Below are 26,687 nucleotides of genomic sequence, written 5' to 3' on the forward strand. Positions count from 1 at the left end.
ATCCCTCCTGACCTAATCACCTCTTAAAGGCTCGCCTATTAATATCACCCTATTGGCCACCAGTTTCAGCACATGAATTTTGGAGGGGATAGATTCAAATCATAGCACCAGTCTACTATGAACTATGTGACCTGACTCACATTCTTACCATTTTGCTGGAAAAAGAAACGTTAATTCCGGTCAATTTAAACTATATTGAATCCCGAACTCAAATTACCCGAGGGAAACTGGAAACTTGCTGAAAGGTATTAACATTCTGGCACCCCCTAGTGGCCACCTGAATATTCTGTAAAACCTGATTTTTTTCCATTTTGCTTTTCTTTGGTGTGGCACATTTTTCGTTTTCAGTTTATTTACTATTACTTCACCCCATTTTTAAACCTTTTAGAAAATAAAAGAGAACATCAGTTCATACAGAAGACACTTCTAACTTGTCGATTCCCACTAATCTTACATTTCTTGGGGCAGCCACCACCTGTATCTTCTGTGTATTTGTCCTACACACAATTGAACACAGTAGTTGCTCAATGAATGACTGATTGATAGGTAATGCATTCCAGTGTTTGAAATATTTCTTGTTTTGTTTTGCTTTGTTTTTTGAGATGGAGTCTAGCTTTGTCACCCAGGCTGGAGTGCAATGGTGTGATTTCTGCTCATTGCAACCTCCGCCTCCCGGATTCAAGCGATTCTCCTGCCTCAGCCCCTTGAGTAGCTGGGATTACAGGCGTGCGCCACCACACTTGGCTAATTTTTTTTTTTTTTTTATTTTTTATTTTTAGTAGAGAAGGGGTTTCACCATGTTGGTGAGGCTGCTCTCGAACCCCTGAACTCAAGTGATCTGCCCACCTCGGCCTCCCAAAGTGCTGGGATTACAGGCGTGACCCATCATGCCCAGCCTTGAAATATTTCTTTAAAACTCTGTGCTGATGCTATTTAAATTGAACTCTGAAGGATAAAGTGGATCTGTTGGAAAGTCTAACATATATAAGGAGATCAATAGTACTTGTTGAATGAACAAAGGAATATATATTTTATATAATTGAGGGTTTTCTTTTTTCTTTTTCTTTTTTTTTTTTTGAGATGGAGTTTCACTCTTGTTGCCCAGGCTGGAGTGCAGCAGTGGTGCAATCTTGGCACACTGCAACCTCCACCTCCTGGGTTCAAGCGATTCTCCTGCCTCAGCCTCCTGAGTAGCTGGGATTACAGGCGTGCACCGCTGTGCCCAGCTAATTTTGTATTTTTAGTAGAGACGGGGTTTCACCATGTTGGTCAGGCTGTTCTTGAACGCCTAACCTCAGGTGATCCACCCATCTCGGCCTCCCAAAGTGCTGGAATTACAGGCGTGAGCCACCGCACCTGGCCTGAGAGTTTTTGATAAGTGTAGGCTTCTTTAAATACTGCTTTGTTCCTTCAATATTATAATCAATTTTCCATTTGTTAAAAATTCTTCCATTTGTTAAAAATTTTTTTTTTGAGACAGGTCCTGGCTCTGTTGCCCAGGCTGGAGTGCAGTGGCACCGATCATGGCTCTCTGCAACTTCCACCTCCCAGGCTCAAGAGATCCTCCCACCTCAGCCTCCCGAGTAGCTGGGACTACAGACACCTGCCACTACACCTGGCTAATTTTTGTATTTTTGGCAAATACGCCGTCTTCCTATGTTGCCCAGACTTGTCTCTAACTCCTGGGCTCAAGCGATCCTCCTGCCTTAGCCTCCCAAAGTGCCAGGATTACAGGCACTTTGGCCACCGTGCCCAGGCCAAAAATGTGATTTTTAAATGGCTACATTCATCATATGACTAGATGATAGTTTATTTTGCTATATAGATTGTTCAAAAATTTTGCTATTAGAAAAAAACTGAAACGAACATCTTCGGACAACTAAAAGTCTTCAGATACTGCTGATTATTAAGAGCCACCCAGTTACTCTAGTCCACCTACAATAGTGTTTGCATTAGATTCATAGCCCCAAGTTGTCAATATCAAGTAACTGCTTATCATGGGGAGGGAAACTGCTTTTTCCTCTACTTTTTTATTATTTATTTATTTATTTATTTATTTATTTAGAGACAAAGTCTCGTTCTGTTTCTCCCGCTGGAGTGCAGTGGCGCGATCTTGGCTCACTGCAACTTCTGCCTCCTGGTTCAAGCAATTCTCCTGCCTGAGCCTCTCGAGTAGCTGGGATTACAGGTGCTGGCCACCATGCCTGGCTAATTTTGTATTTTCAGTTGAGACAGCGTTTTACCATGCTGGCTAGGCTGGTCTCAAGCTCCTGGCCTCAGGTGGATCCACCTGCCTCGGCCTACCAAAGTGCTGGATTACAGGTGTGAGCCACCACGCCTGGCCACAGATTTTTGTTTTTAATGTTTTGTTAACTATTTCTATGTAATTTTTCCCTTTGCATTGTTTATTTAAGGCATTTACACACTTTATTTGGAGGAGTCCATGGCACAAAAACAGTTATGAACATGTGCTGTTTTTTTTTTTTTCCTTTTCCCCCAATTCTCTTTCCTTTTCACAAAGTTGATGAAAGGCATGACTGATTTTATGTGTTTATTTATTTATTTATTCATTTATTTGTTTGTTTATGAGACGGAGTCTTGCTTTGTCACCCAGGCTGGAGTGCAGTGGCGCGATCTTGGCTCACTGCAACCTCCGCCTCCTGGGTTCAAGCGATTATTCTGCCTCAGCCCTCTGAGTAGCTGGGGCTACAGGCAAGCGCCACCACACCTGGCTAATTTTTGTATTTTTAGTAGAGACGGGGTTTCACCGTGTTGGTCAGGCTTGTCTTGAACTTCTGACTTCGTGATCCACCTGCCTCGGCCTCCCAAAGTGTTGGGATTACAGGCGTGAGCCACTGCGCCTGTCCCATTTATTTAATTTTTTGAATCAAAGAGGAGATGCATTATAGTGTACTTTTTTCTTCCCATCTCAAATCTCACTTAATGCTAAGCCTTTCTTGTTCAGCTCCATGCCGTCAAAAGATCTTTAAAAGAAACAGAAGATTTCACATGTGTACAAGGATTGAGTCATCCTTAACCTATTATTAAGAGGATTTTTACAATTGAAAAGGATGTTTCAGGCCACCAAGCAGCTGGAAGCCAGTGGGTAAGATTTTGGAGGGAAATGGTTTTTGTGAACAGATGGAAATGATTTGACCAGGACACACTGGCTCACTCTTCTAACCAAATGGGTGATATGAAAGTTGTGTTTTGCTCTCAACTTGAAATCCAAAATTGTACTTGTATAAATCAATCTAATTCCTGCCTCGTCTTTGATAACATTACTGATAAACTGTTTAAAACTAAATGAGGTCCAACTTTACATTGATCTGTAAAAGTATGCATTAATTTTCCATTTTTATTTTTTATTTTTTTCTCATCATTTCTCAAATGGAATGTGATTTGAACCACTGAAATCCAAATAATTGTGGTCTTGGAGAAGACTCATCAGCCACTTCCATCACTGAGAAGAATTCAAAGAGTCAATAACTTGGGCAAGCGTCCTTCCATTCCCAGCTCTGTTACTAAATAAGTATGTCATTTGAAGATAGGTCACAGAATCTAGCTAGCTTTTCATTCATTTTGCTACTTAATGTCCTTATATATAAGCAGAAAACTCACTTTTAGCTCTGTATGTGATTTTAGGATCTAATTGCTTATGCTTTTTGCCGCGCACCAAGCAATCCTATTTGATCTTGCACAAAAGTTGACACTTTATCTTTGTAGAAAATTCTATTTCCTTCTTCCTACTTAGCTTATGTCATTTTTTTTCTTCATGGAAAACTCTACTTTTTCTCTCTGCTAATCTGTTTAACTCATTGAAGTATCGGCTAAGTCCCATCTTGACTTCCATCCATAAAGTGATGACCCCCACCTCCACACTGGGCAGGTTGGTGGTATCTCTCTCTCTTTTTTTTCCCCAAGATGGAGTCTTGCTCTGTCGCCCAGGCTGGAGTGCAGTGGCGCGATCTCCGCTCACTGCAACCTCTGCCTCCCAGGTCCAAGAGATTCTCCTGCCTCAGCCTCCTGAGTAGCTGGGATTACAGGCATGCGCCACCACGCCCAGCTAATTTTTGTATTTTTAGTAGAGACAGGGTTTCACCATGTTGGTCAGGCTGGTCTTGAACTCCTGATCTTGTGATCTGCCTGTCTCGGCCTCCCAAAGTGCTGGGATTACAGGCGTGAGCCACTGCGCCCGGCCAGTTGTTGGTATCTCTTATACAACAACACACTTTTGCAAGTTTAGTGCTTTTATGGGAAGTTTAAAATGGTTTCTATAAGACAAATCGTGAAGATATAATTAAATGTATTAGTAAGGAAGAACCAGAGGCTAGAACTTATTTTCAGGTAAAAGAATCCATTGGCCGGGCATGGTGGCTCACGCCTATAATCCCAGCACTTTGGGAGGCTGGGGCAAACGGATCACGAGGTCAGGAGTTTGAGACCAGATTGGCCAACATGATGAAAGCCCGTCTCTACTAAAAATACAAAAATTAGCCAGGTGTTGTGGTGTGCGCCTGGAATCCCAGCTACTGGGGAGGCTGAGGCAGGAGAATCACTTGAACCTGGGAGGCAGAGGTTGCAGTGAGCCGAGATTGCGCCACTGCACTCCAGCCTGGGCAATAGAGTGAGACTCTGTCTCAAAAAAAAAAAAATAATAATCCATTAAAAAAATTTCACATTGTAGACTGTTGACACTATATATAGAAATTCTTCATGGAATGGAGGAGTATTTTGTAGCATGGAGGGGTCTGGCCTAGCAGCAGGACTCCAAGGGTAGAAATTGAAGCCAACATTGTTGAATGACTATACAAAAGTCTTTTTCTTTGTCTTTTGCTGGCACAGACACCATCTTTTCTGGCGATCCTTCCCCATGTTGGTACCATCCCCGCTTCCCAATGATTGCTTTACGGGTGGGATGCAGTTCTAGCCAAGGTGAGGCAAGGTCACTGGGCGCTTCTGGGAAACATCATCTTGCTCTTACAAAACAGCTTATGAAGAGACATCTCCCTTCTTCCTCTGGAGGTTTTCATGTCTGGATGCAATGCTCTATTTACTGCATTTTACGCATGAAATAACACGACTCAGCATAAGACACTTGCCAGTGGTAACAAATGGCAGAACCTGTATTTGAACAAGGTCAAGGGGTCCCAGCCTATTGTTTTTGCCACCACCTACATCACCTCCCATAAAAATAGCACTCTATCGTATGTTTTGCAAAGTATTTCATACTTTATCAAAAAATTCATATGTATACCATAAGAACACTATGACATAGGTATTATTACACTTACTTGATCTGTGAGGCAATAGAGCTTCAATCAGGTCCACACAGCTAGTAAGTGGCTGGGTTGGCACTTGAACCCAATGACTTCCAAGTCTTCTGCCCTTTCTGTGGTCCCAGAGATTAGTATTTAAGGACAAATAGTAAGATCTTCCAGAGATCAGAAATGCAACTCTGAAAACACAGACTTTGTCCTATTGGTTGTTGGTTTTCAACCTGTGCTTTTCTGAGCACTAAGGGTTCTGTGGAGGTACTTTGGGGACTTTGGGTGGCATGGACAATGGAGATCATGGAGAGGGATGTTAGTGGGACTCTAGAGCCTCACCCCTTGTTTACAAGGTCAACAGAGGGATCTCCAAATTGATCTGTTCTAAATACTGGGCTCCTGAAAAGACTCCAATTGAACAAAGATTCATTGGCTTTAAAAGGAGTAAGGGCTAGGCTGGGCACAGTGGCTAATGCCAGCACTTTGGGAGACCAAGGTGAGAAGATTGCTTGGAGCCAGAAGTTTGAGACCAGCCTGGGCAACATAGTGAGATCCTGTCTCTACAAAAAATTAAGAAGTCAGCTGGGCGAGGTGGCTCATGCCTGTAATCCCAGCACTTTGGGAGGCCAAGGTGAGAGGATTTTGTTGTTTCTCTTTTATGAATCTCATCATTCGTCGTTAATCTGAACATCTTTGAAGACAGAGTTGAGTACCTTTTACTCTCTCTTTAACTCACTGTACACTCTGATCAGTGGTCTGTATTCAGCAGGTTGATTTATCAGATGGAATAGAAGCAGTTGATGGTCTTAAATCAGTGTTTTGTATCTAGTGATAACACTTTTAGGAGCTATCTCAAGGGACATCTGTCTCTGGGAAGGCTGAGGTGTTCATTTTTTAAAAAAAATCATTAGCTGATTGCTCAGCTTCCTGTGTCTTGCTTCCTTCTGTCTTTTATAAGAGGAAGTTTTACAGACCAAATACATTTATGGCCAGTAATGCAAGTTTATAAATAGGGTATTTTAATTGAGGTTAAATCTGTGAAATCAGCAGAAGATAAAACGTCTTTCCAAAAATTAGACTAATTTATGATGATGATGTTTCTGAGAGGGGCAGATGAGAATCACTTTATATATATACATATATATATGCATATATATATGTATGTATAGGATTGGCTAAACTTCAACTGGTAATAAAAATCTAGCCTGGTCTGAATCAGAAAACTTACTGAAATGTTTTTGAATGCTTTTGTGAAACCTCAGCAGGAAGTTACAATCAACACAGAGAATCCAGGGCAGTAAGTACATATGAGAAACAGTCGTTGCTCTCAGCTTTTAAAAACAAGAAGTATTTGTTGCTTTTTGAAAGAAAGTTGGCACAATTTTAAAAGAAATCTAACACATGTCTAAAATGGGGTCAGGAAAATCCCACACTAACCTCCCCACCCCCCAAAGCCATAAGATTTTCCAAAATAATAAGGGCATTTTAAAGATCCAGAAGAAGCTGTCTTTTTTCTTTTGTTTAGAAACCATGTTTACTTTTGAGGTTGATTTTAATGGAATGTTAGGCAAGTTATCTTTTTGGAGGGATTTTTAACATTGGTCTTTCCAGAACTTCAATGTGTGGGAGGAATATCATTTTCTCATTGCTACCTTAGAATAATCCTGACTAACCTCACTTTGGTGGTTGTATTAGTCAGGGTTCCCTAGAGGGACAGAACTAATAGGATGTATACATATATATATGGAGTTTATTAAGGAGTATTAACTCACACGATCACAAGGTCTCACAATAGGCCATCTGCAAGCTGAGGAGCAAGGAAGCCAGTCCAAGTCTCAAGGCTGAAGAACTTGGGAGTCCGATGTTTGAGTGCAGGAAGCATCCAGCACAGGAGAAAGATGTAGGCTGTGAGGCTAAGCCAGTCTAGCCTTTTCATGTTTTTCTGCCTGCTTTATATTTGCTGGCAGCTGATTAGATGGTGCCCACCCAGGTTAAGGGTAGGTCTGCCTTCCCTAGCCCACTGACTCAAATGTTAATCTCCTTTGGTAACACTCTCACAGACACATCGGGATCAATACTTTGCGTCCTTCAATCCCATCAAGTTGACACTCAGTACTAACCATCACAATGGTCACAATGGCGACCTTAATGTCCTGTTCTATTGCCTGCTCACGGGCACATCCTGTGAATGGACAGGGATCCTGAGGGAAGAGGAGTCCTGGGGAGGGCTTTGTAGCCACAGGCTTGCAGGCTTTGAGGGTGAAATCTTGATTTTTATTAATTTAGATGAGAAACAGAGCTATTAAATGGACAAGACATTGGTATTTGAGGTCCACTGTCTTCTCAGCCTCCCCCGCCCCCCCAACCAGTTTCCATTGTGAAATAATCTGTCTTGTGATTATCATATGCTTTTCTTATACGTATTAATGTATTTAGTTAAATTTCTGTCTTGGCTGGGGAGATAGCATGTCTTTATAAGATGTTTGGCATATCTCTGCTTTGCTTTAACCATATGAGGCCAATTGCTTGATTTTATTTAATTAATTAATTTATTTATTTATTTGAGACAGGGTCTCACTCTGTCACTAAGGCTGGAGTGCACTGGCCTATCGTAGTTCCCTGCAGCCTCAAACTCCTGGACTCAAGTGATCCTCCCACTTTGGCCTCTCAAAGTGCTGGGATTTCAGGCGTGAGCCATCACGCCTGGCCCATAGGCCAATTGATAGTTCTAAGTTCCTGGAAGCAAGGCACCTCTTTGTTGCTCTAACCCCTTTCTAAAATTCCTGTTTTCCAAAAGTAAAGAAAATGCTTCAAAAATGTATTCTTACATACTGAGTAGTTAAAAAAAAATGAAGCCAATGATCTTCCAAAGTTCAGAATAATTTAGAGTAAGAGTAAACACTTTGCTTTGCTAGCCCTTCTTTGTAGTGTCTTATGGGAGAATTCTCTACTCTGTGTTTTAGAAGAGTAATGCTAATAGCTCATACTTATTTTGTATTTTGTCCTAGGTTCTGCAGACTAAGCATTTTACATACATTACATAACTTAATCTTCAAAGCAATCACATGGATTATGCACTGCTATTACTTCTATGTTACAGATGAGGGATAGGCCCTAGGAGGTTGAGAAGCTTATCCAAGATCAGGGAATTCAGAAATGGCAAAGACAGGATTTGAACCCAGACACCCTTACTCCAGGGTGTGTCTACTTAACCACTGTTAGAGGGCCTTCAAGTCCAGGGGTAAATCCAAGCCCTTTCAGTTTTTTAATTTTTATTTTTAGAGATAGAGTCTCTGTGTGTCGCCTAGGCTGGAGTGCAGTGGCACGATCTTGGCTCACTGTAACCTTGAACTACTGGGCTCAAGCCACCCTCCCACCTCAGCCTCTTAAAGCACTGGGATTACTGGTGTGAGCAACCACACCTCGCCAGCTTTCAGTATTTTTTAAAAAGGACATTGTAGTTCTTGAGCAAAAAAAAGAAAAAAGATCTCTCGTATATTTTATGTATTTTTGGTTTTCGTTTTCATATATATGAAACCAGATCTCATTTATAATACATTTTAAATTAAGGGTTAACCTACTGTTTGGCAACTTGGTTAAAGCAGGGAAAATATTTTACACCACAACAATTTCACTGGGCAATCTGTTATTTCCAGCTACTGAAAAGTAGGGCTAGTTTTTGTGCAGGAAAAAGCTGCCAACTCCGTGGATCAGCTCTAATTTTTTTTTTTTTTGAGGCGGAGTTTCACTCTTGTCACCCAGGCTGGAGTTCAGTGGCACAATCTTAGCTCGCTGCAACCTCTGCCTCTTGGGCTCAAGCGATTCTCCTGCCTCAGCCTCCCGCGTAGCTGGGAATACAGGTGCCTGCCACCATGCCTGGCTAATTTTTTTGTATTTTTAGTAGAGATGGGGTTTCACCATTTTGGCCAGACTGGTTTTGAACTCCTGACCTCAGGTGATCTGCCTGCCTTGGCCTCCCAAAGTGCTGGGATTACAGGCATGAGCCACCGTGCCCAGCCTCTAATTTTTAAGTACTACATCTATTGAAGACTTTTGCTCTTAGCTGTCTTCCTCTGTCAACATCCTTGGTGACATCAACGTCCAACTATGCGACCCATCCAAAATCTTGGCCATTCAGTTCGTTGATGACATGCCTCAGAACCAATGATTTTTGTTTGCAATATTTCAACTGAGCCACCTGTTCCCATGGTTACAGCCTAGGCCAGGAACTGCACTATCTCTGGTTTTAAGCATCCTGCTCTGACCACCACCGACTCTCCTTTCAATTCCCTTAACTGGAATAGCCCCATTGCAACAATGCTCTGACCTCATCAGGACCTCTGAGTCATTGATCCTATTCTATTTTTTCAAACTCCTATATTCCTTTATTTTCTTCCTATCTTCATTTTCTTTACTATCCAGCTTAAATTCTATGATCCATCAGTATAATGACTCCTTTGTAAATACAATCAATTACCTTGTTCCTCTCTCTATCTTACTTTCCTGGCATAACCCTGACCGTGGTTGAAGGTAACTATGTTCCATTTTCTCAAACAATGGAAACATATAGGAGAAAAATCATACAATTGAGCTGACTGGTTTCATTTTAAAATCATGACCATAAACCTCAAGGGCTCACTCAGCACTGCTGGGTAATTCCATTGTGTTTCCCTGTACGGTGTTCTCCAAATGTTAGTCATTCCTCTATCATCTGTATGACTTTTGCTGTATCTGAATACTAACTATGCAATCATTTACTAAATAATTTAGCTTAAGTTGATTCCAATTGAAAAATGTACCCATATCCTAAACTTTGACCTAGAGCAGGGGTTGGCAAACTATGGCCCATAGTTACCTGTTTTTATATGGCCCATAAGCTAAGAGTCAGTTTCAAATTTGTGGTTGGTTTTTAAAAAAAAAGAATAATAATATCTTGTAACACATGAAGATAAGTGACATAAAATTCAAATTTGGGGGTCTATAGGTAGTTTTATAGGAACATAGCCACATTTGTTTATGTTTTGTCTCTGGTTAATTTCACACTCAAACAGCAGGATTGAGGGGCTGCAAAAGAGACTACATGTGGTGCTCTTATCATTTTGTCCTGCTCATCCACAAATCACAAATAATAGAGGTACAGTTATAACTCTACCGTGTTTGGTAAAGTACCATATGTATTGTACTATGGTGACATTTACTTTACTTTTAAAATTACCAGAGCTTACTCATCATGTTAATATAAGAAACATGGATTTTGGATGTCATGCTTTAAGACAGTGGATTGTAGATTATTTTTGTAGAATTAAATGCCAAAGCAGCGTGCTCTTTAAGAGTCATCACCACTCCCTAATCTCCAGTACCCAGGGGCACAAACATTGCAGAAGGCCGCAGGGTCCTCTGCCTAGGAAAACCAGAGACCTTTGTTCATGTGTTTATCTCCTGACCTTCTCTCCACTATTATCCTATGACCCTCCCATATCCCCCTCTCCGAGAAACACCCAAGAATCATCAATAAATACTTCATAAATTAAAAATAAAAAAAATAAAAAAAAAAATAAATAAATAAATAAATGCCAAAGCATTATGTTTACTATAAACATGACACTATAGATGTGCTAAAAGAATACCTAGACATTGACATAATTAGACTCAGCACTTGTCATAATATCCTTAACTCACAGAAAAGTAAGTTAGAAAAATTAGAAAATTTAAAATGGAATATCTGACCACAGCAGAACTGTCTCACAAAAATAAAAGATAAAATGAGGCTGCAACCAAAGTCAGTTTCTGAGTGGTTAATTTATTAGCCAGGCAAAGAGAGCCATTTACCAATGTTGAGTTCATTAAATCATGTTTAATTGCTGCAGCCAAAGAAACGTGCTCTTAGAGAAGATAAACTTGCCTTTCAGTGAGACTGGTTGTTCAGAGTTGAGGATGTTGAGAGCAGCATGAACATATTTTTGCCTTAAAAACAAGGCAAATGATTTTCTTTGGCTCTTGACAAGTTCACAAATGTTAACAATACTGAGCAGTTGTTATTTGAAATATCAGTGCCAAGACTGAAGTAATCAAAATAAGCCTGTGTGGTGAGAATACAGGTGAGAATATTTTAAGAGAAACAGAAAACGCGAATTCAGTACAATCTGAAGTAGAATCTGATAAGATGTGTTAAAACTGATGATGGTAAAAATACATGTTCACCAGAAAAGGGTTTAATTGGGTACATTTACAAAGCTTTTGAAAATGAAAAGCCTGTGGTTATTCATTATATTATTCATCAGCAAACACATCACAGAAAATATTTGTATTTATCAGGCATTATTAAACCAGTAGTGTAAATGTTGAACTTCATCGCTCTTGTGGACTTAACCGTTGTCACTTCTACAAGTTTTTGCCAGAAATAGAAACCATATATCCTGACTTGCTCTGATGCACAGAAATTTGATGATCAGTGGTGACAATGTTTCATTTCAATTTTTTGAACTCAGGGCTGAGATTGAAAGTTTTTCCAAATAAGAAACACAGCCTTCAATCAGTACTATTGAATACTGAATGGCTTTGGAAATTAGCTTTTGCTGTAGAGTTGGTAATATTTATTAATCAATTCAAGGTATAATTATAAGGTAAGACAGTACTATATGCAATAACTGCTAATGTTGTTCTAAGTACAAGCTGTCAAGCTGTCCTATATGCTTTCTATGCTGATGAAATTTATTATTTTTTTAAACTTTAAAATTTGTTTACTGAAAATCTGTTTATTAAGGAGTTAACATTTTAGAGTTGGTTCAATACTTTCTGGAACTTAAAATCCTGAGTTGCCCCTCAATAATACAGACATCTACAATACAGGCATTTGTACAAAATACTATAATTACTGGTGCTTAACATTATTAGACTTCTTTTCTATAACTTCCATTTGTCAGGTAAATAAAACACTAACCTTTCAAAGTTGCTACAATTTTAGGAGTTGATAAATTCCTATTTCTCCAGTTTTTATTAGTACATTTTAAACATTCTTTGGGGACTGGAAGACAAACCCCCCAAAGAAAAGCCTCAATCTGAACCAACACTGAGAGAGAGTAATGTCAGAAGCTCTTTTGTTTTTCATGGAGAGCAAAAATACAGAATATATTTACTAATTTATTTTCCAATAAAGAGAATATACTTTGGAGAAAAAAAATGCTTAATTGTCAGGAGTTGCTTTAGGAGAACGATCAATAAGTTCCTTGTCAATTGTCTCATACTAATACCAGGGTCCATCTCCTCTCACATGCATCAATCTTCGTACTTCCAGCTCCTTTAACCGTAATTCAGCCTTTTCAGCTTCAATCTGAAGGATGGCCATTGTTCTTTCATACATCTTTTCAGGACTATCATAGAAATTATGGGCAATCCCATAATTTCTCAATATGAGATGCTTATAATATTCCCAGTGTTCTGGGATATAGCCTTCTGGAATTTCTGCTAGTTCAGCTTGACCAATGAATACATTCACCAGAGTTATGAAAATTGCTACTGGAATCCCAGTTAATGCAATGTAGAATCTCAATAACTTCAAAAAATGCCTGTCATAGAATTTGATGACAAATAGCCTTTTCCCATGGTCTCCACTGTGTGGAACAGGAGCAGCAGCCTTCGGAAAGCCACGAGTGAGGAAGTCCCCAAATCCGAGGCGAGTGCCAAGGGGGCAGCCAGACAGAGCTGCCACCGCGGTAACCAAAACCCGTTGCAACAAACTCATGGCCACCATGGCTACTATGGGCAAGAGGAAGAAGCTGACGAAATTTAAAACAAGATGTGAAATCTTCATTCTCACACAAATATTCAGCCCTCAATGCACATGCAAAGGAAATTCCCGTATTTCAAAAATATATTAATATTCAACTGCAATTGAGGAGCTTCCATCTAACCTTCAACTGGAAGCTTTTAATCTGCAGCATAATGACATGCTAAAAGATAAATATCAACATAAAAATCTAAGGTAATTTTATAGATGCCTTCTGAGTGATTAATATGCTCAATTTAAATCACATGCTTATGAAATGAAAACAGTACTTAGCAGTACCCATCTGTGTGAATGACATTTTTAAAGATGAAACATGTAAATTTTCATTCCAGATAAGCATTAAGAAGTGGAAATTTGGCCGGGTGTGGTGGCTCACGCCTGTAATCCAAGCACTTTGGGAGGCCGAGGCAGGTGGATCACCTGAGGTTGGAAGTTCAAGACCAGCCTGACCAACATGGAGAAACCCCGTCTCTACTAAAAATACAAAATTAGCTGGGTGTGGTGGCGCATGCCTGTAATCCCAGCTACTCGGGAGGCTGAGGCAGGAGAATCGCTTGAACCTGGGAGGCGGTGGTTGCAGTGAGCCGAGATTGCGCCACTGCAATCCAGCCTGGGCAACAACAACAGAAAAAGTGGAAATTAGGAATAAATTTTGATGATAGGAAACACTAACTTTGAGCCTTAGTGAAGAAAAATGTTATTCATCCCCCAAAATAATTCTGTTCTTATTAGTAGTAGACTTCAGCTCTTCTAGGGAAACCCCCAAAGGGAAAAAAACTTTAGGAATAATTGGCTGCCAGGTGATTCAGAGCACAGAGGATTCAAAGAAGGCTCGTGGAGCTCTTGCTTCACCCCAGACTTTCCATAATCCTCCCGATTGGTTGACACTTTTCCTATAAAAAGACGTGATATAGTCCTTCTGGCAGTCCTTTGCTAGAAAGTGCTTTCTCCTCCTAGAACAGAAAAATGTTAACATTGATTGCCCAGTTTATCCCTCTAAATTTTTCCAAGAATATTAAACTATTTTAAACTTGCAATTTCACAACTGAAAGATCACTTCAGTAAGGCCATGAATGGTGGTATTATATACAACAAATCTTTTTGACTAGTTAAGAAAATACCAATTAAAACAGAATTCAAATGTATTGAATTTACAGTCAAATAAACATCATATAGGACCAGAAAATATATATTTATTGTAGGTGTTTTTTAGAACCTTATATTTACCCAACAAAAATGTCTTGAAATGTACTTTACATTTTTGATAAGATATTTTTTAAAAGAACAATTCTGATTTACCTTAATAGTGAAACTGAAGATCTTTCAGTTGCTTATTTTTCATAAAGTGAGCTCTCAGTGGTTCTCTAAGCTTAGCCTATAATAAAGTTATAAGATGGATCACATTTATTTTAGGTGTAAAAATATATTGGAAACAGTCATATGTATGGGGAAAAGATAGAAAATGGACCTTAAAATAAATGAAATGAAATGTATGAAAGTCTTTGGAAATGACACTGACAAATTGTTTGACAACCAGCTTTATGTCACAATAGAACAAATAAGGGACAGGGGATCTGTTTTAGGATGAATTAAAGTCATTGCTGAAGAGTGTTCATTTATTAGATAAATCAAATAAGGATCAGCAAACAAGTGAAACAAGTCTAGGAAAGGACTGAGAAAGGCTTTAAAGACCTTTAAGAGCTGCCACTCGCTTGGAATAGCAGGTTTCAGTGGTCTGTACTTCACCAAGTAATCTTCTGGTAGATGACTGAAGGAGCTGCTTGCAGGCTTTGAGAACATTTCGTTCAGCTAGGACTTAGTCCATTCAGGCTGCTATAACAAAAATACCTTAGACTGGGTAATTTATAAACAACAGACATTTATTTCTCACAGTTCTGGAGGCCAGAAAGCCTAAGATCAAGGAGCCAACAGATTTGGTGCCTGGTGAGCTCCTCCTGTTCCTTATGGATGGATGGCACCTTCTTGCTGTGTCCTCTTTTTTTTTTTGAGACAGAGTCTAGCTTTGTCACTCAGCTAGAGTGCAGTGGCGCAATCTTGGCTCACCGCAGCCTCTGCCTCCCGGGTTCAAGTGATTCTCATGTCTCATCCCTCCTGAGTAGCTGGGATTATAGGCAGCTGCCACCATGCCTGGCTAATTTTTTGTAGAGATGGGGTTTCACCACGTTGGCCAGGCTGGTCTTGAACTCCCGACCTCAGGTGATCTGGACACCTTGGCCTCCCAAAGTGCTGAGATTACAGGCCTGAGCCACCATGCCCGGCCTGTCTTGCTATATCCTCACATGGAGGAAGAAGCAAGGGAGCTCACTCAAGCCACATTTTTTAAGTTTCAAAAATGTTACTTTATATATAGATAGAGATAGATATGTCCTTTTAAGAAAGAATTTTGCTTTTGAAAATTTTTTCTTCATTTAAAAATTTTAATTTTTTTTTTTTTTTTGAGACAGCATCTCACTCTGTCACCCAGGCTGCAGTGCAGTGGTGCAATCTCGGCTCACTGCAAGCTCCACCTCCCAGGTTCACACCATTCTCCTGCCTCAGCCTCCCAAGCAGCTGGGACTATAGGCGCCTGCCACCACACCCGGCTAATTTTTTGTATTTTTAGTAGAGACGGTGTTTCACTGTGTTAGCCAGGATGGTCTCGATCTCCTGACCTCGTGGTCTACCTGCCTCGGCCTCCCAAAGTGCTGGGATTACAGGCGTGAGCCACCACGCCGGGCTAAAAATTTTAATGTGTTTTTTAAATTGACAAATGATTGTATATATTTATGGGATTCATAGTGAAGTTTTGATACAAATAATATATAGTGACCAGGATAATTAGCAGATCCATCATCTCAAACATTTATTATTTATTTGTATTAGGAACATTCAATATCCTCCTTCTAGCTATGTGAAACTATATAATGTACTATAGTGAACAGCAGTCATCAAACAGAGGTATGGAACACTAGAACTGATTCCCCTTGTCTAGCTGTCACTTTGTATCCTTTAACAAATCCGAGCCACTTTTAGAAGGGCTAATGTCAATCATGAGGGTGGTGCCCCCATGACTTCATCATTTCCCAAAGGCCCCACTTCTTAGCACTATCACAATGGGTATTAGGTTCCAACAAATGAATTTGGGGTGGCGAGCACCAACATTTAGATCATAGCAAGTGTTCAGGAAAATACTAAAATCAAGCCTACTCTTTTAAACAACCTTTAGACAATTAAAATGTCATAGTGATTTCAGTGACAAGTTTTCAAACGGAAGTCAAAAGCTCCAAAATTTATCATATTACAAATGTTCCTGTGAGAAACATGTACATCTGTAAAACAAACAAGCAAACAAGCAAAAGGAAGAAACCAGAGTTCTAAACTTACGACACCACAAGAAAACTCCAAAACAGAGGTCTGTACTGAGGTATTGCGGGCCACACGGTGCTGCCCACACACGGGGTTTTGTGAGAGGTCTGGACTGGAACTTGTTTGTACATTTTTTCTTCCCTCCTTTGCTTAAACTGTTATCAGACCTAGAGACCGCCCCCCTCCAACTCCCAGCCTGAAATGTTCTACCACCATAGTCCCGGCTAGCCCAAATCGTCATCTCCTCCAAGGTCCAGACCTCGGGGTCCCCCCAGCTCAACTTCTTTGACGTCATCACATCATCAGATGCTGCTTGAAGAGTCACTTGGCTCATGTCTTGATATCCCAGAAATCTCAAAGGCATCTGGGGAGGGCTGAGCCAAGTACTTTTTCTGCCTCCAGTTACCACAAAATCACATCGTTTTATACAGAGAAAGATCTGTTTCATGCTGATTTTTAAAGACTGTGCAAATTTATATCTTCTATTCTCATGAATAAGAGCTACAAGGTTGACCAAAGTGAGCAGAATTAGGCTGTATGACATGGGATTCTTAAACAATTGGATTAGAGTTAATGGAGAAGGATTTCCATCTGGTTCTCTTCCAGGTGTCTTAAGTTTTCATCAATTTTGTGTTTCCTCTGGCAGTGTTGGTTCGTTGAAAATTTAACAAGCTTGGCCGGGCGCAGTGGCTCACGCCTGTAATCCCAGCACTTTGAGAGTTGGAGGCAGGCGGATCACCTGAGGTCAGGACTTCGAGACCAGCTTGGCCAACATGGTGAAACCCCGTCTCTACTAAAAATACAAAATTAGCAGGGCGTGGTGGCGCATGCCTGTAATCCCAGCTACTCGGGAGGCTGAGGCAGGAGAATCGCTTGAATCCGGGAGGCGGAGGTTGCAGTGAGCCGACATCCTGCCATTGAACTCCAGCCTGGGCAACAAGAGCAAAACTCTGTCTGGAAAAAAAAAAAAGAAAGAAAAGAAAATTTGACAAGTTTGTAGTGGTTCTACTGCAAGGAAAAACTACAACCTAAAAATGTGTTTACTCCAAATTGTACTACTAATAGGAGATTTCTGAAAGCCTAAGTTTTCATTAAGAACTTTTTCTTTAATGGTACATCAAGTGAAAGCCTTGAGATGATTCTGGATTAGATATATGGCAAAGTTACCGTGAGATCAAAAGCCATTGTCCAGATGAAGAAATCCTCAGGGCTGATATGAATGCACGTAGGATGACTGATGGAATCCAAGAAAAGCTGCCATAGCTCTGATTTTGCCTTTTTGTGTTGTCTTTAGAGACATGCTCTTGCTCTGTCGCCCAGGCTGGAGTGCAGTGGTGATCATAGCTCACTGCACCCTTGACCTCCTGGGCTCAAAGCTATCCTCCTGCCTTAGCCTTCTTTTTTTTTTTTTGAGACGGCGTCTTGCTCTGTTGCCCAGGCTGGAGTGCAGTGGTGCTATCTCAGCTCATTGCAACCTCTGCCTCCCAGGTTCAAGCGATTCTGCTGCCTCAGCCTCCCAAGTAGCTGGGATTACAGGCATGTGCCACCACACCTAGTTAATTTTTGTAATTTTAGTAGAGACGGGGTTTCACTATGTTGGCCAGGCTGGTCTCGAACTCCTGACCTCAGGTGATCTACCTGCCTCGGCCTCCCAAAATACTGGGATTATAGGCATGAGCCACCTCACCTGGCCCCGCCTTAGCCTTCTGAGTAGCTAGGACTACAGGTGTGCACCACCATGCCTGACTAATTAAAAAAAAACAAACAAACTTGTAGAGATAGAGTCTTGCTGTATTGCCCAGGCTGGTCTCAAACTCCTGGCCTCAAGCAATCCTCCCACCTGTTTGATTTCATGTGTCTCAAACAGCATGGGAGTCTACTAAAGGCTTTTTTTCTCTTTTTTTGAGACAGAATCTCGCTGTGTCACCCAGGCTGGAGTGCAGTGGCGCAATCTTGGCTCACTGCAACCCCTGCCTCCCAGGTTCAAACGATTCTCCCTGCCTTAGCCTCCCGAATAGCTGAATTACAGGTGCCTGCCACCACACCCGGCTAATTTTTGTATTTTTAGTAGAGACAGGGTTTCACCATCTTGGCCAGGCTGATCTCAAACTCCTGACCTCAAGTGATCCACCCATCTCAGCCTCCCAAAAGTGTTGTGATTACAGGAGTGAGCCACCGCGCCTGGCCCACCAAAGACTTTAAAGTGAGGTGAATGCGGATTCCATTTTCAGATTCTGCTACAAATTGTGGGACCTTAAACAAGTTACTCATCTTCTCTGTGCTTTAGTGTTATGGTCTGGAGCCTGATCTTCACTCTACCACTTACTCTATACATCTTGGAAATTTTATTTCCCTGTGACTGTTTCCTTGTCTTGAAGATGGATTATTCTAATATCCACTTCATAATCTTGTTTAATTTAAGGAGCTCGATCATACGTGGGAGGCACTTAGAACAGTGCATGGACTAGCATGAGTATTTCATAATGAGCAGCTGTGGATGTTACTAACACTGGTATTACTAGTACCCGTATTTCCAGGCAGGGTTGTTGAGAAGGTGAAATGAAAGAACGCACACCAGGGCAGGCTACATAATTTGTGGACCCCGGTACAGAATGAAAATGCAGGACACCTTGTTCAAAACTTCCTAAAAACGTCAAGACTGAGACAGCTGAATATTAAACCAAGCGCAGGACCCGGACCTGCCCAGGCTGCATGCTCGCAGACACATTTGCACACAGTGGGTGCTAAATAAATGCTCCGTTCACCCTTGTGAAGTCTCCTATGCCTCACTCGCGCCAGCACCGTTCACAGTGACCACTGGCTGTATTTATCGCTGACATAAGGATGAGGCCTGGAATTGCATTCACTGCAGAGTCCCACCGGGAGGACCGACCCTTATCCCCACCGACTCCCCCAGGTCGCCCTGGCAGCGCCGGCCGCTCGGTTGCAGGCCCTCGCCGCGGAGGCCACGCTCGGGGGTTCGGGGTCCACCGCGGCCTCCTGCGGCGGGGCCACCCTACTCGCGCGCAGCCGGGAGCCGCCGCGTCCCCGCGGTGTTTACCCGTTGCCCGAGGAGACACCCGCGCCACCCGCCGGCTCCCGGCGCCGGCCGCTTCCTCAGGGCCGGTTCTGGGTCCGAGCGCGCCCCCGGGCTCGGGTCGCCATGAGCCGCGGCCGCTCCTCTGGCTTCGGGAGCCTGGACTGCACCAGCCATATCGCGCTGGGTGCCGCTTCGCCCGCGCCCGAGGTACGGTCCCAGCCGCCGGCCGCGCGTGGGGGTGGCCCTGGGGATAGACGACCCCGGAGGGGCCGAGGCGCCCCTGATTTGCACCCTTTTCCTCCCGGAGGCGTGGGCAGAATCAGAGCAGCTCTGTTCCCGCGAGGGCGGTGGCCTGGGACTGCCAGGGCGCTGATTTCAGGAGGGGATGGGCAGGACCGGAGTTTGCGGAGTGCGTCTGAATTTTAGTTTGTGCCACGCTGCTTCTCTGACCATTTAAACCGGTGAAATTCGAAAGACAGTGCGGCCGGGCAGTTCCTCCCCGCCACCCCTGGGAGCAAAGAATTCCTTCATTTAACTTTCTCTGCTTAGCTACTGCAGTGTGCTTCGGAGCAATTTCTGGAAAATCTGATGTAGTAGGAGGAGGGCCAGCCCGGAATAGAGTCGCTGGCCCTTTCGTTGCGAACGAATCCAGAAACGTTGGTAATTCAGTTGTTCCTGAATGCATCTACTCATTTACTCCCAGGAGTTACTTAGGCACTGGGGACTTTCAGGTATTAGATGTGCCAACGCGCGCGCGCACACACACACGAACATGCGCGCACACACAGACGCTCGTGCACACACGCGAACACGCACATACGCGAACAAACACGGGCGCGCACACACACGAACACGGGCACATACATACTTGGGCGCACAGGAAGATGTGGCTGGCTCAGCCTGGGTTAAGAATCCCCCTTTGGCCCTGGCATCGGGGCCCACCAGGTATTGTGTGTATCGGGAGTAGTTGCCAGAGATGGGGGAATTGTGTTCAGCTCAACTGCTAACCGCAAGTAACTCACCCAATTAGCAAATAATGGAGGATCTTTCTTTCCAAAGTTTTGGACTTTTCCTACCACGCTGTGTACTGACCATAGATATCCCTGGGGGATGTAGTGGATTCAAAACATGAGTTGGATTCTCCAACGTGCTGTCGGAATTCTTCTAATATTCAGCAGCTTTGATTGTTGTCTTACATCTGACCTGTATTTAGATTTCTCTGATTCCTGGAATATTTGTGGAAAATAAGTGTGGAAATAAAACTATTTTTTCTTTCTTTCTAACTCAGAGGCCAGTTACTAGATGTTTTTTCTTTTATCTGACATTTTCATATTTGACTTTATTAATTTTTATCCCAATGTGGTGTCTTAACCATACATAAGTATGTGGTATTTTTATATTAATAATATTTTTTTTTGGTGAGCCCATTGAGAGTAAATTACAGCCATCATGATTCTTTCTTTCTCTCATTCTCTCCCTCCCTCCTTTTCTTTCTTTCTTCTTTTTTTCAGACAGGGTCTCACTCTGTTACCTAGGCTCGAGTGCAGTGGCACGATCTCGGCTCGCTGCCGCCTTGACCCCCCTGGGGTCAAACGATCCTCTTACCTTAGCCTCCAGAGTAGCTGGGACTACAGGCATGCCACGATGCCTGGATAATTTTTGTATTCGTTGCAGAGGCAGAGTTTTACCGTGTTGATCAGGCTGCTCTCAAACGCCTGAGCTCAAGCGATCCACCTGCCTCAGACTCCCAAAGTGCTGGGATTACAGAGATGCACTACCATGCCTGGTCCCCTGTGACCTTTCATCTGTACATACTCTGGTGTGTTATCTCCTATGAGTAAGGGCATTCTCTAACGAACATACAATGATCAAAATCGAGATGTTTAGCATTGTGACAATAATATTATCTAATATACACGACCTACTAAAAATTTGCCAGTTGTCCCAATTATGCCATTTATTGCCAATTTTTTTTCTATTTCAGGATCACACACTGTATTTAGTTATATCTCCAGTCTCTTCAAACCTGGAACAGTTCTTCACATTTTTTTTTGTTTTTTGTTTGTTTTTGTCTCTGATGATACTGACATTTTTGCAGAGTCCAGGTCATTTGTTTTATACAGTAAGTTTCTCTGATTGTCCTTCGTGATTAGATTTTTGGGTAGGAATAACACAAGAGATGTTATGTCTCAGAGTATCACATCAGGAGGGGCATATATCAGCTTATCCCATTATTGGTGATGTCCCCAACTGGTGGCCTCTCCCAGATTTTTCCCCTTTAGCAATAAATAAGTAATCATATTAGTTGAGTAATAATATTGATTCAGATAGAAATTTTTAGCATAAGTCACTACCTAGAAAAGGAAAATGCCCATTAAGCATGAGATTTTAATTGGCTTAAAATAACTAAATTTTATTGAGAACAAAAGTAGCTGCAGAAAAGGCAGCATTTATTACAATTAAATGTTCAGTTTGCAAAATACTTCATCTGAGATCATCTCATAATTTAGATAGGCAGGGCAGAAATTTCTCACTGTATAAGATGAGGAAATAGCTTACTCGATTAGAAATGATGGAGCAGGGACTTGTATCTTTCTTTCAGAAGCTTTGTACTTTTCCTACCATGCTGGACTGAAAAACATTACATTACAAAGCAGTGATAGTCTGCAACTTTCTGGAAAAGTAAAATATTGTAGAGACTGAGATACTAGCTTTAGACTCAAAACTGGATTCAAACACTCCTGATTATACCACTCATTTGTGACACCTTGGTCAAAACAATTAATGTATCAGCATTTTGGTTTTTTCATCTAAAGCGTGGAATCATAAAACTTATCACATAATGTAGTTTGAGGATTTCACAGTTAATAAATGTAAGGCACCCAAGAGAGTGTCTGACAGAATAAGTGCATATCAATATTAGCCATCGTTATTCTTTGTAACTTTTGGAATTTGCTTTGGTGTCAGCACCACTGCACCTACTCCTAACCATCATCACCAATGCTTCCATCAATACTTCAGCCACCATCTCAAGAGTCAGTGTTTTGAGAATCTGTAGGAGGGACAGAGGATACAAAAATGAATTGGAGACTGACCCTGCTCATAATGAAGAATCGACAGTTTACAATCCACTTTGGGAGGCAGAGGTGAGTGGATCGCTTGAGCCCAAGAGTTTAAGACCAGCCTGGGCAACATGGCAAAACCCCATCTCTACAAAAAACACAAAAAGTACCCAGGCATGGCCTGAAGTCCTAGCTACTTGGGAGGCTGAGGTAGGAGGATCACTTGAGCCCAGGAAGTTGAGGCTGTTGTGAGCCTTGATCGCACTACTGCACCCCAGCCTGGGCAACAGAACAGGACCCTGTCTCGAAAATAAAATAAAAATAAAAAAACAAGTTTACAATCAAGAGAAACAGACACATAAAAAGATTACTCTTTCATCAACACTAAAAGTTAATGCTGCACTCTTCTCAGGTTGGATTTACCTATAATGCGATCACCAGCAGAACCTTACTGGGATGGAAAATGTGACAAATACTAACAGCAATATTATGAGAATTGAAGTGGAGCAGCTCAAACATGAAGGAAAGAGATATGCTTTGGGAGAAGTTTACAAACATAGCTTTCAGTAAGACTGCATAACTTTGTCGTGCATCTGAAATAACGCTACCCAGTGAAAATGTGCTGGGCACAGTGGCTCATCCCTGTAATCCCAGCACTTTGGGAGGCTGAGGTGGGAGGATCACTTGAGGTCAGGAGTTCGAGACCAGCCTGGCCAACATGGTGAAACCCCATCTTTACTAAAAATACAAAAATTAGCCAGGCGTGGTGGCGGGTGCCTATAATCCCAGTTACTGGGGAGGCTGAGGCAGAAAAATTGCCTGAACCTGGGAGGCGGAGGTTGCAGTGAGCTGAGATGGTGCCACTGAACTCCAGCCTGGGTGACAGAGCGAGACACCATCTCAAAAAAAAAAAAAGTGACCTAATTATAAAATAGGATCACCAGTCGGCAAAAAGCTGTAGCAATAGTTTTGTGGAAGGTGCTTGGATTCCAAATCCTCTGACACCAGTGAGAAGCCACAGACATATGGTGGCTTGTAGGCTCTCTTGCTGTGGCAGTGTTTTCACATACCTGGAAAACCTAGATCAAAGTTACAGCTCCAGTAGGTACCATTGTTGGGAATTTGAGCATCTCTTTCCTTTCTGTAAAACAAGGGTTAATTAGAATAACTATCAACAGAATTGTTATGAGAAGCAAATGTAAATAGCAACACACTATATCAGCAGTTATAGTTCCTCAAAACAAAGGACTTAGAGCTGGTCATAGCTAACTATAAAGGAGTTAAAGTCTGTTTTCCTTTTTCTTCCCATCATTTCTACTTTTAAAAACCTCATATAAAATACATATAACATAAAATTTGCCATCTTATAAATGTACAGTTTAGTGGCATTAAGTACATTCACATTGTTGTGCAACCGTTGCCAGAAGCCATCTTCAAACCTTTGTTCATCTTGCAATACTGAAACTCTGTACTCATTAAGCGATAACTTCCCATTTCCTCCTCCCCACAGCTCCTAACAACCACCATTCTACTTTCTTTCTCTATGAATTTGACTATTCTAGGCATGCTGTATAAGTGGAATCAGACTGTATTTGACTATTCTAGGCACTCTGTATAAGTGGAATCAGACTGTATTTGACTATTCTAGGCACTCTGTGTAAGTGGAATCAGACTGTATTTGACTATTCTAGGCACGCTGTATAAGTGGAATCTGACTGTATTTGACTCTTCTAGGCATTCTGTGTAAGTGGAATCAGACTGTATTTAAGTATTCTAGGCATGCCGTATAAGTGGAATCAGACTGTATTTGACTCTTCTAGGAATGCTGTATAAGTGGAATCAGACTGTATTTGACTCTTCTAAGCACTCTGTCTATATAAGTGAAATCAGACTGTATTTGTCCTTCAATGACTGGCTTATTTCACTTAGCATAATGTCCTCAATGTTTCTTCATGTTGTAACATGTATCAGAATTTCCTTCCTTTTTAAGCCTGAAATATATCCCATTGTATGCATATGCCACGTTCTGTTTATCCATTCATCTGTCTCTGCACACTTGTGTTGTTTCTATCTTTTGGCTGTTGTAAATAATGCTGCTATGAAAATGAGTGAACCAATATCTCTGGGAGACCCTGCTTTCAATTTTGAGGGATATATACCCAGAAGTGAAATTGCTGGATCCTATGGTGACTCTATTATTAATTTTTTGAGGAACTGTCATACTGTTTCCGTAGTAGCTGCACACATCTTACATTCTCACCAGCAATGCACAAAGGTTTTCATTTCTCCACATCCTCACGCACGCTTGCTATTTTCTGTGTGTTTTTTTCTTTTATTGTAGCCTTTCTAATGGGTATGAGGTAGTATCTATTTCCACTTTTTAAAGAACCATTTCCTCCCTCTTCTGGTTTGCTCTGTTTTTTTTTTTGTTGTTGTTTTTTTTTTTTTTGTTCTCCTCCTTTTTCTCAAAATCAAGTTTAAGAAGAGATCTGACTCTAATCGCATGTCTTCATAGGAACTTAAGTCAGAAGCCTTCTCTAGATATAAAGAAAACCAATCTCCACCCCACCACCCCCAAAAAGAGAATATAGAGAAAAAGAAACGAAGGAACAGGGAAAAGAGAAAACATAAATGATAGTTGAAAGAAATACAAACATATCAGTAATTATGATAAGTATATATGGACAAAATGCTTAGTTAACTAAGAAAAGCCATATTGCATTTAAAAAAATCTAAATATATACTATTTATGAAAGACACATTTAAACAAAAACATATGGGAAGGTTGAAAGCAAAAGTGTCTAAAAATGTGTATCAGGCACATAACAACCAAAATAAAATTGATTGGCTGTATTAATATTGTGCAAAATACTTTAAAACAAGAAAAGCTTTAGTAGTGGTAAAGAGAGTCACTAAATAATGATAAAAATTTCATTCATCAGGTAGTTGTAATAATTCTAAATGTATATGTTCCTAAGAACACAGCATCAAAATAGAAAAACAAAAATTGACAGAAGCAAAAATCTGTAAGGACAAATAGACAAATCCACAACTAAAGAGAATATTTTAAACATATCTCTTAGTATTTGGTAGATCAATCAGACAAAAATTTGGCAAGAGAGCTGCTAAAAGTGCTAAAATGCAAATTTGGTTAAGTCACTGTGAAGAATAGAAATATGTAAAATATTTGGGATATGGCTATAAAAATTAACAGGATTATTTTTCCTCAATTACCCAAGGGAATAAATGCCTTTCGTCTATGAAATAATAAACCAGACAAAAGCTTAGAAATTGTACTCTATTGGTAGGAAGTGAATTAGATGAGTAATTAAATGTTTCCCCTTGTTTTAAATTAAAAGGCTTTATGCTATTAAAAATAATGACTATCTAATTATGAGCAAACGTTAGACAAACCCACCTTGAAGGACATCCTACAATATGTTGACTAGGACTCTTCAAAAGTGTCAAGGTCAGGATTTGGGGAGACTAAGGAAAAATGAAAACTAAATGGCTTCTGGACTAGAAAAAGGACATTAGAGGAAAAAAAAAACTGATTATATTGGAATAAGGCCTATTACGTAGTTAATAGTATTGTAACAATGTCAATTTCTTGGTTTTAATAGATTTACCTTAGTTGTATAAGTCGTTATTATTAGGGGAAGCTGGCTAGAGGGCATATAGAAACTCTGTTTGTTTTGTAACTTTTTTGGAATTCTAAAATTATTTCAGAACAAAAAAGTCTCAAAAAATAAATGATAACCAGTTAATCTGTTTACACATCCAACTTCATTTTAGCTTTAACATTTAGTTTCTCTTGGTATCTGTCTGCTCTTTGACCACCTGGCTTTAGAGATGAGATAAAATCTTCAAAGAACAGGTAGGAGAGAGCTTTTTGAATGCCAAACAGAGTCACTTTTTCTTTGCATATTTTAAAGAGACTGCTTGTGTATTTACTTACTGCTACCAAATATAATGTATAGTGTATTTCAAACAATGGTGAATACTCCTTGGTTTGTACTTGAATTAAGTTGACTAATAATTATAAAGACTTACTTTTCTCCATGTTCAAGGACAACTTTATTTTTTTTAATTGAAAAAGGGAGTAACATTTGCTGAGCCAGGAATTATTTATGCTATGCTCTTTTACCCAAGGTTTCCTTATT

General features: G+C 40.9%; 2 protein-coding genes and 1 long non-coding RNA gene across 3 annotated transcripts in view; 1 reads left to right on the plus strand and 2 right to left on the minus strand.

Annotated features, from left to right (window-relative positions):
- Positions 1 to 12,441: 12,441 nt before the first annotated feature.
- On the minus strand, positions 12,442 to 13,020 carry LOC100441176 (NADH dehydrogenase [ubiquinone] 1 beta subcomplex subunit 5, mitochondrial-like). Its single transcript, XM_054558326.2, has one exon. The coding sequence runs from the start codon at positions 13,018 to 13,020 to the stop codon at positions 12,514 to 12,516; it is 507 nt and encodes a 168-aa protein (XP_054414301.2). The 3' UTR covers positions 12,442 to 12,513.
- A 2,874-nt stretch (positions 13,021 to 15,894) lies between these two features.
- On the minus strand, positions 15,895 to 19,839 carry LOC134761571 (uncharacterized). The gene is made up of 2 exons (XR_010140376.1): positions 19,484 to 19,839; positions 15,895 to 17,376 (listed from the first exon to the last, which is right to left on the minus strand). It is a non-coding gene; the product is annotated as an uncharacterized LOC134761571 (long non-coding RNA).
- Positions 19,513 to 26,687, plus strand: part of CCDC170 (coiled-coil domain containing 170) — a 132,012-nt gene continuing 124,837 nt past the window's right edge. Inside the window, exon 1 of the mRNA XM_024249103.3 lies at positions 19,513 to 19,669. Within this exon, the coding sequence (XP_024104871.3) occupies positions 19,586 to 19,669 (84 nt within the window). The 5' untranslated portion in view covers positions 19,513 to 19,585. The remainder of the gene's footprint in view (positions 19,670 to 26,687) is intronic.

The sequence above is a fragment of the Pongo abelii genome, chromosome 5 (assembly GCF_028885655.2).
Source record: "Pongo abelii isolate AG06213 chromosome 5, NHGRI_mPonAbe1-v2.0_pri, whole genome shotgun sequence".
Taxonomy (NCBI): Eukaryota; Metazoa; Chordata; class Mammalia; order Primates; family Hominidae; genus Pongo; species Pongo abelii.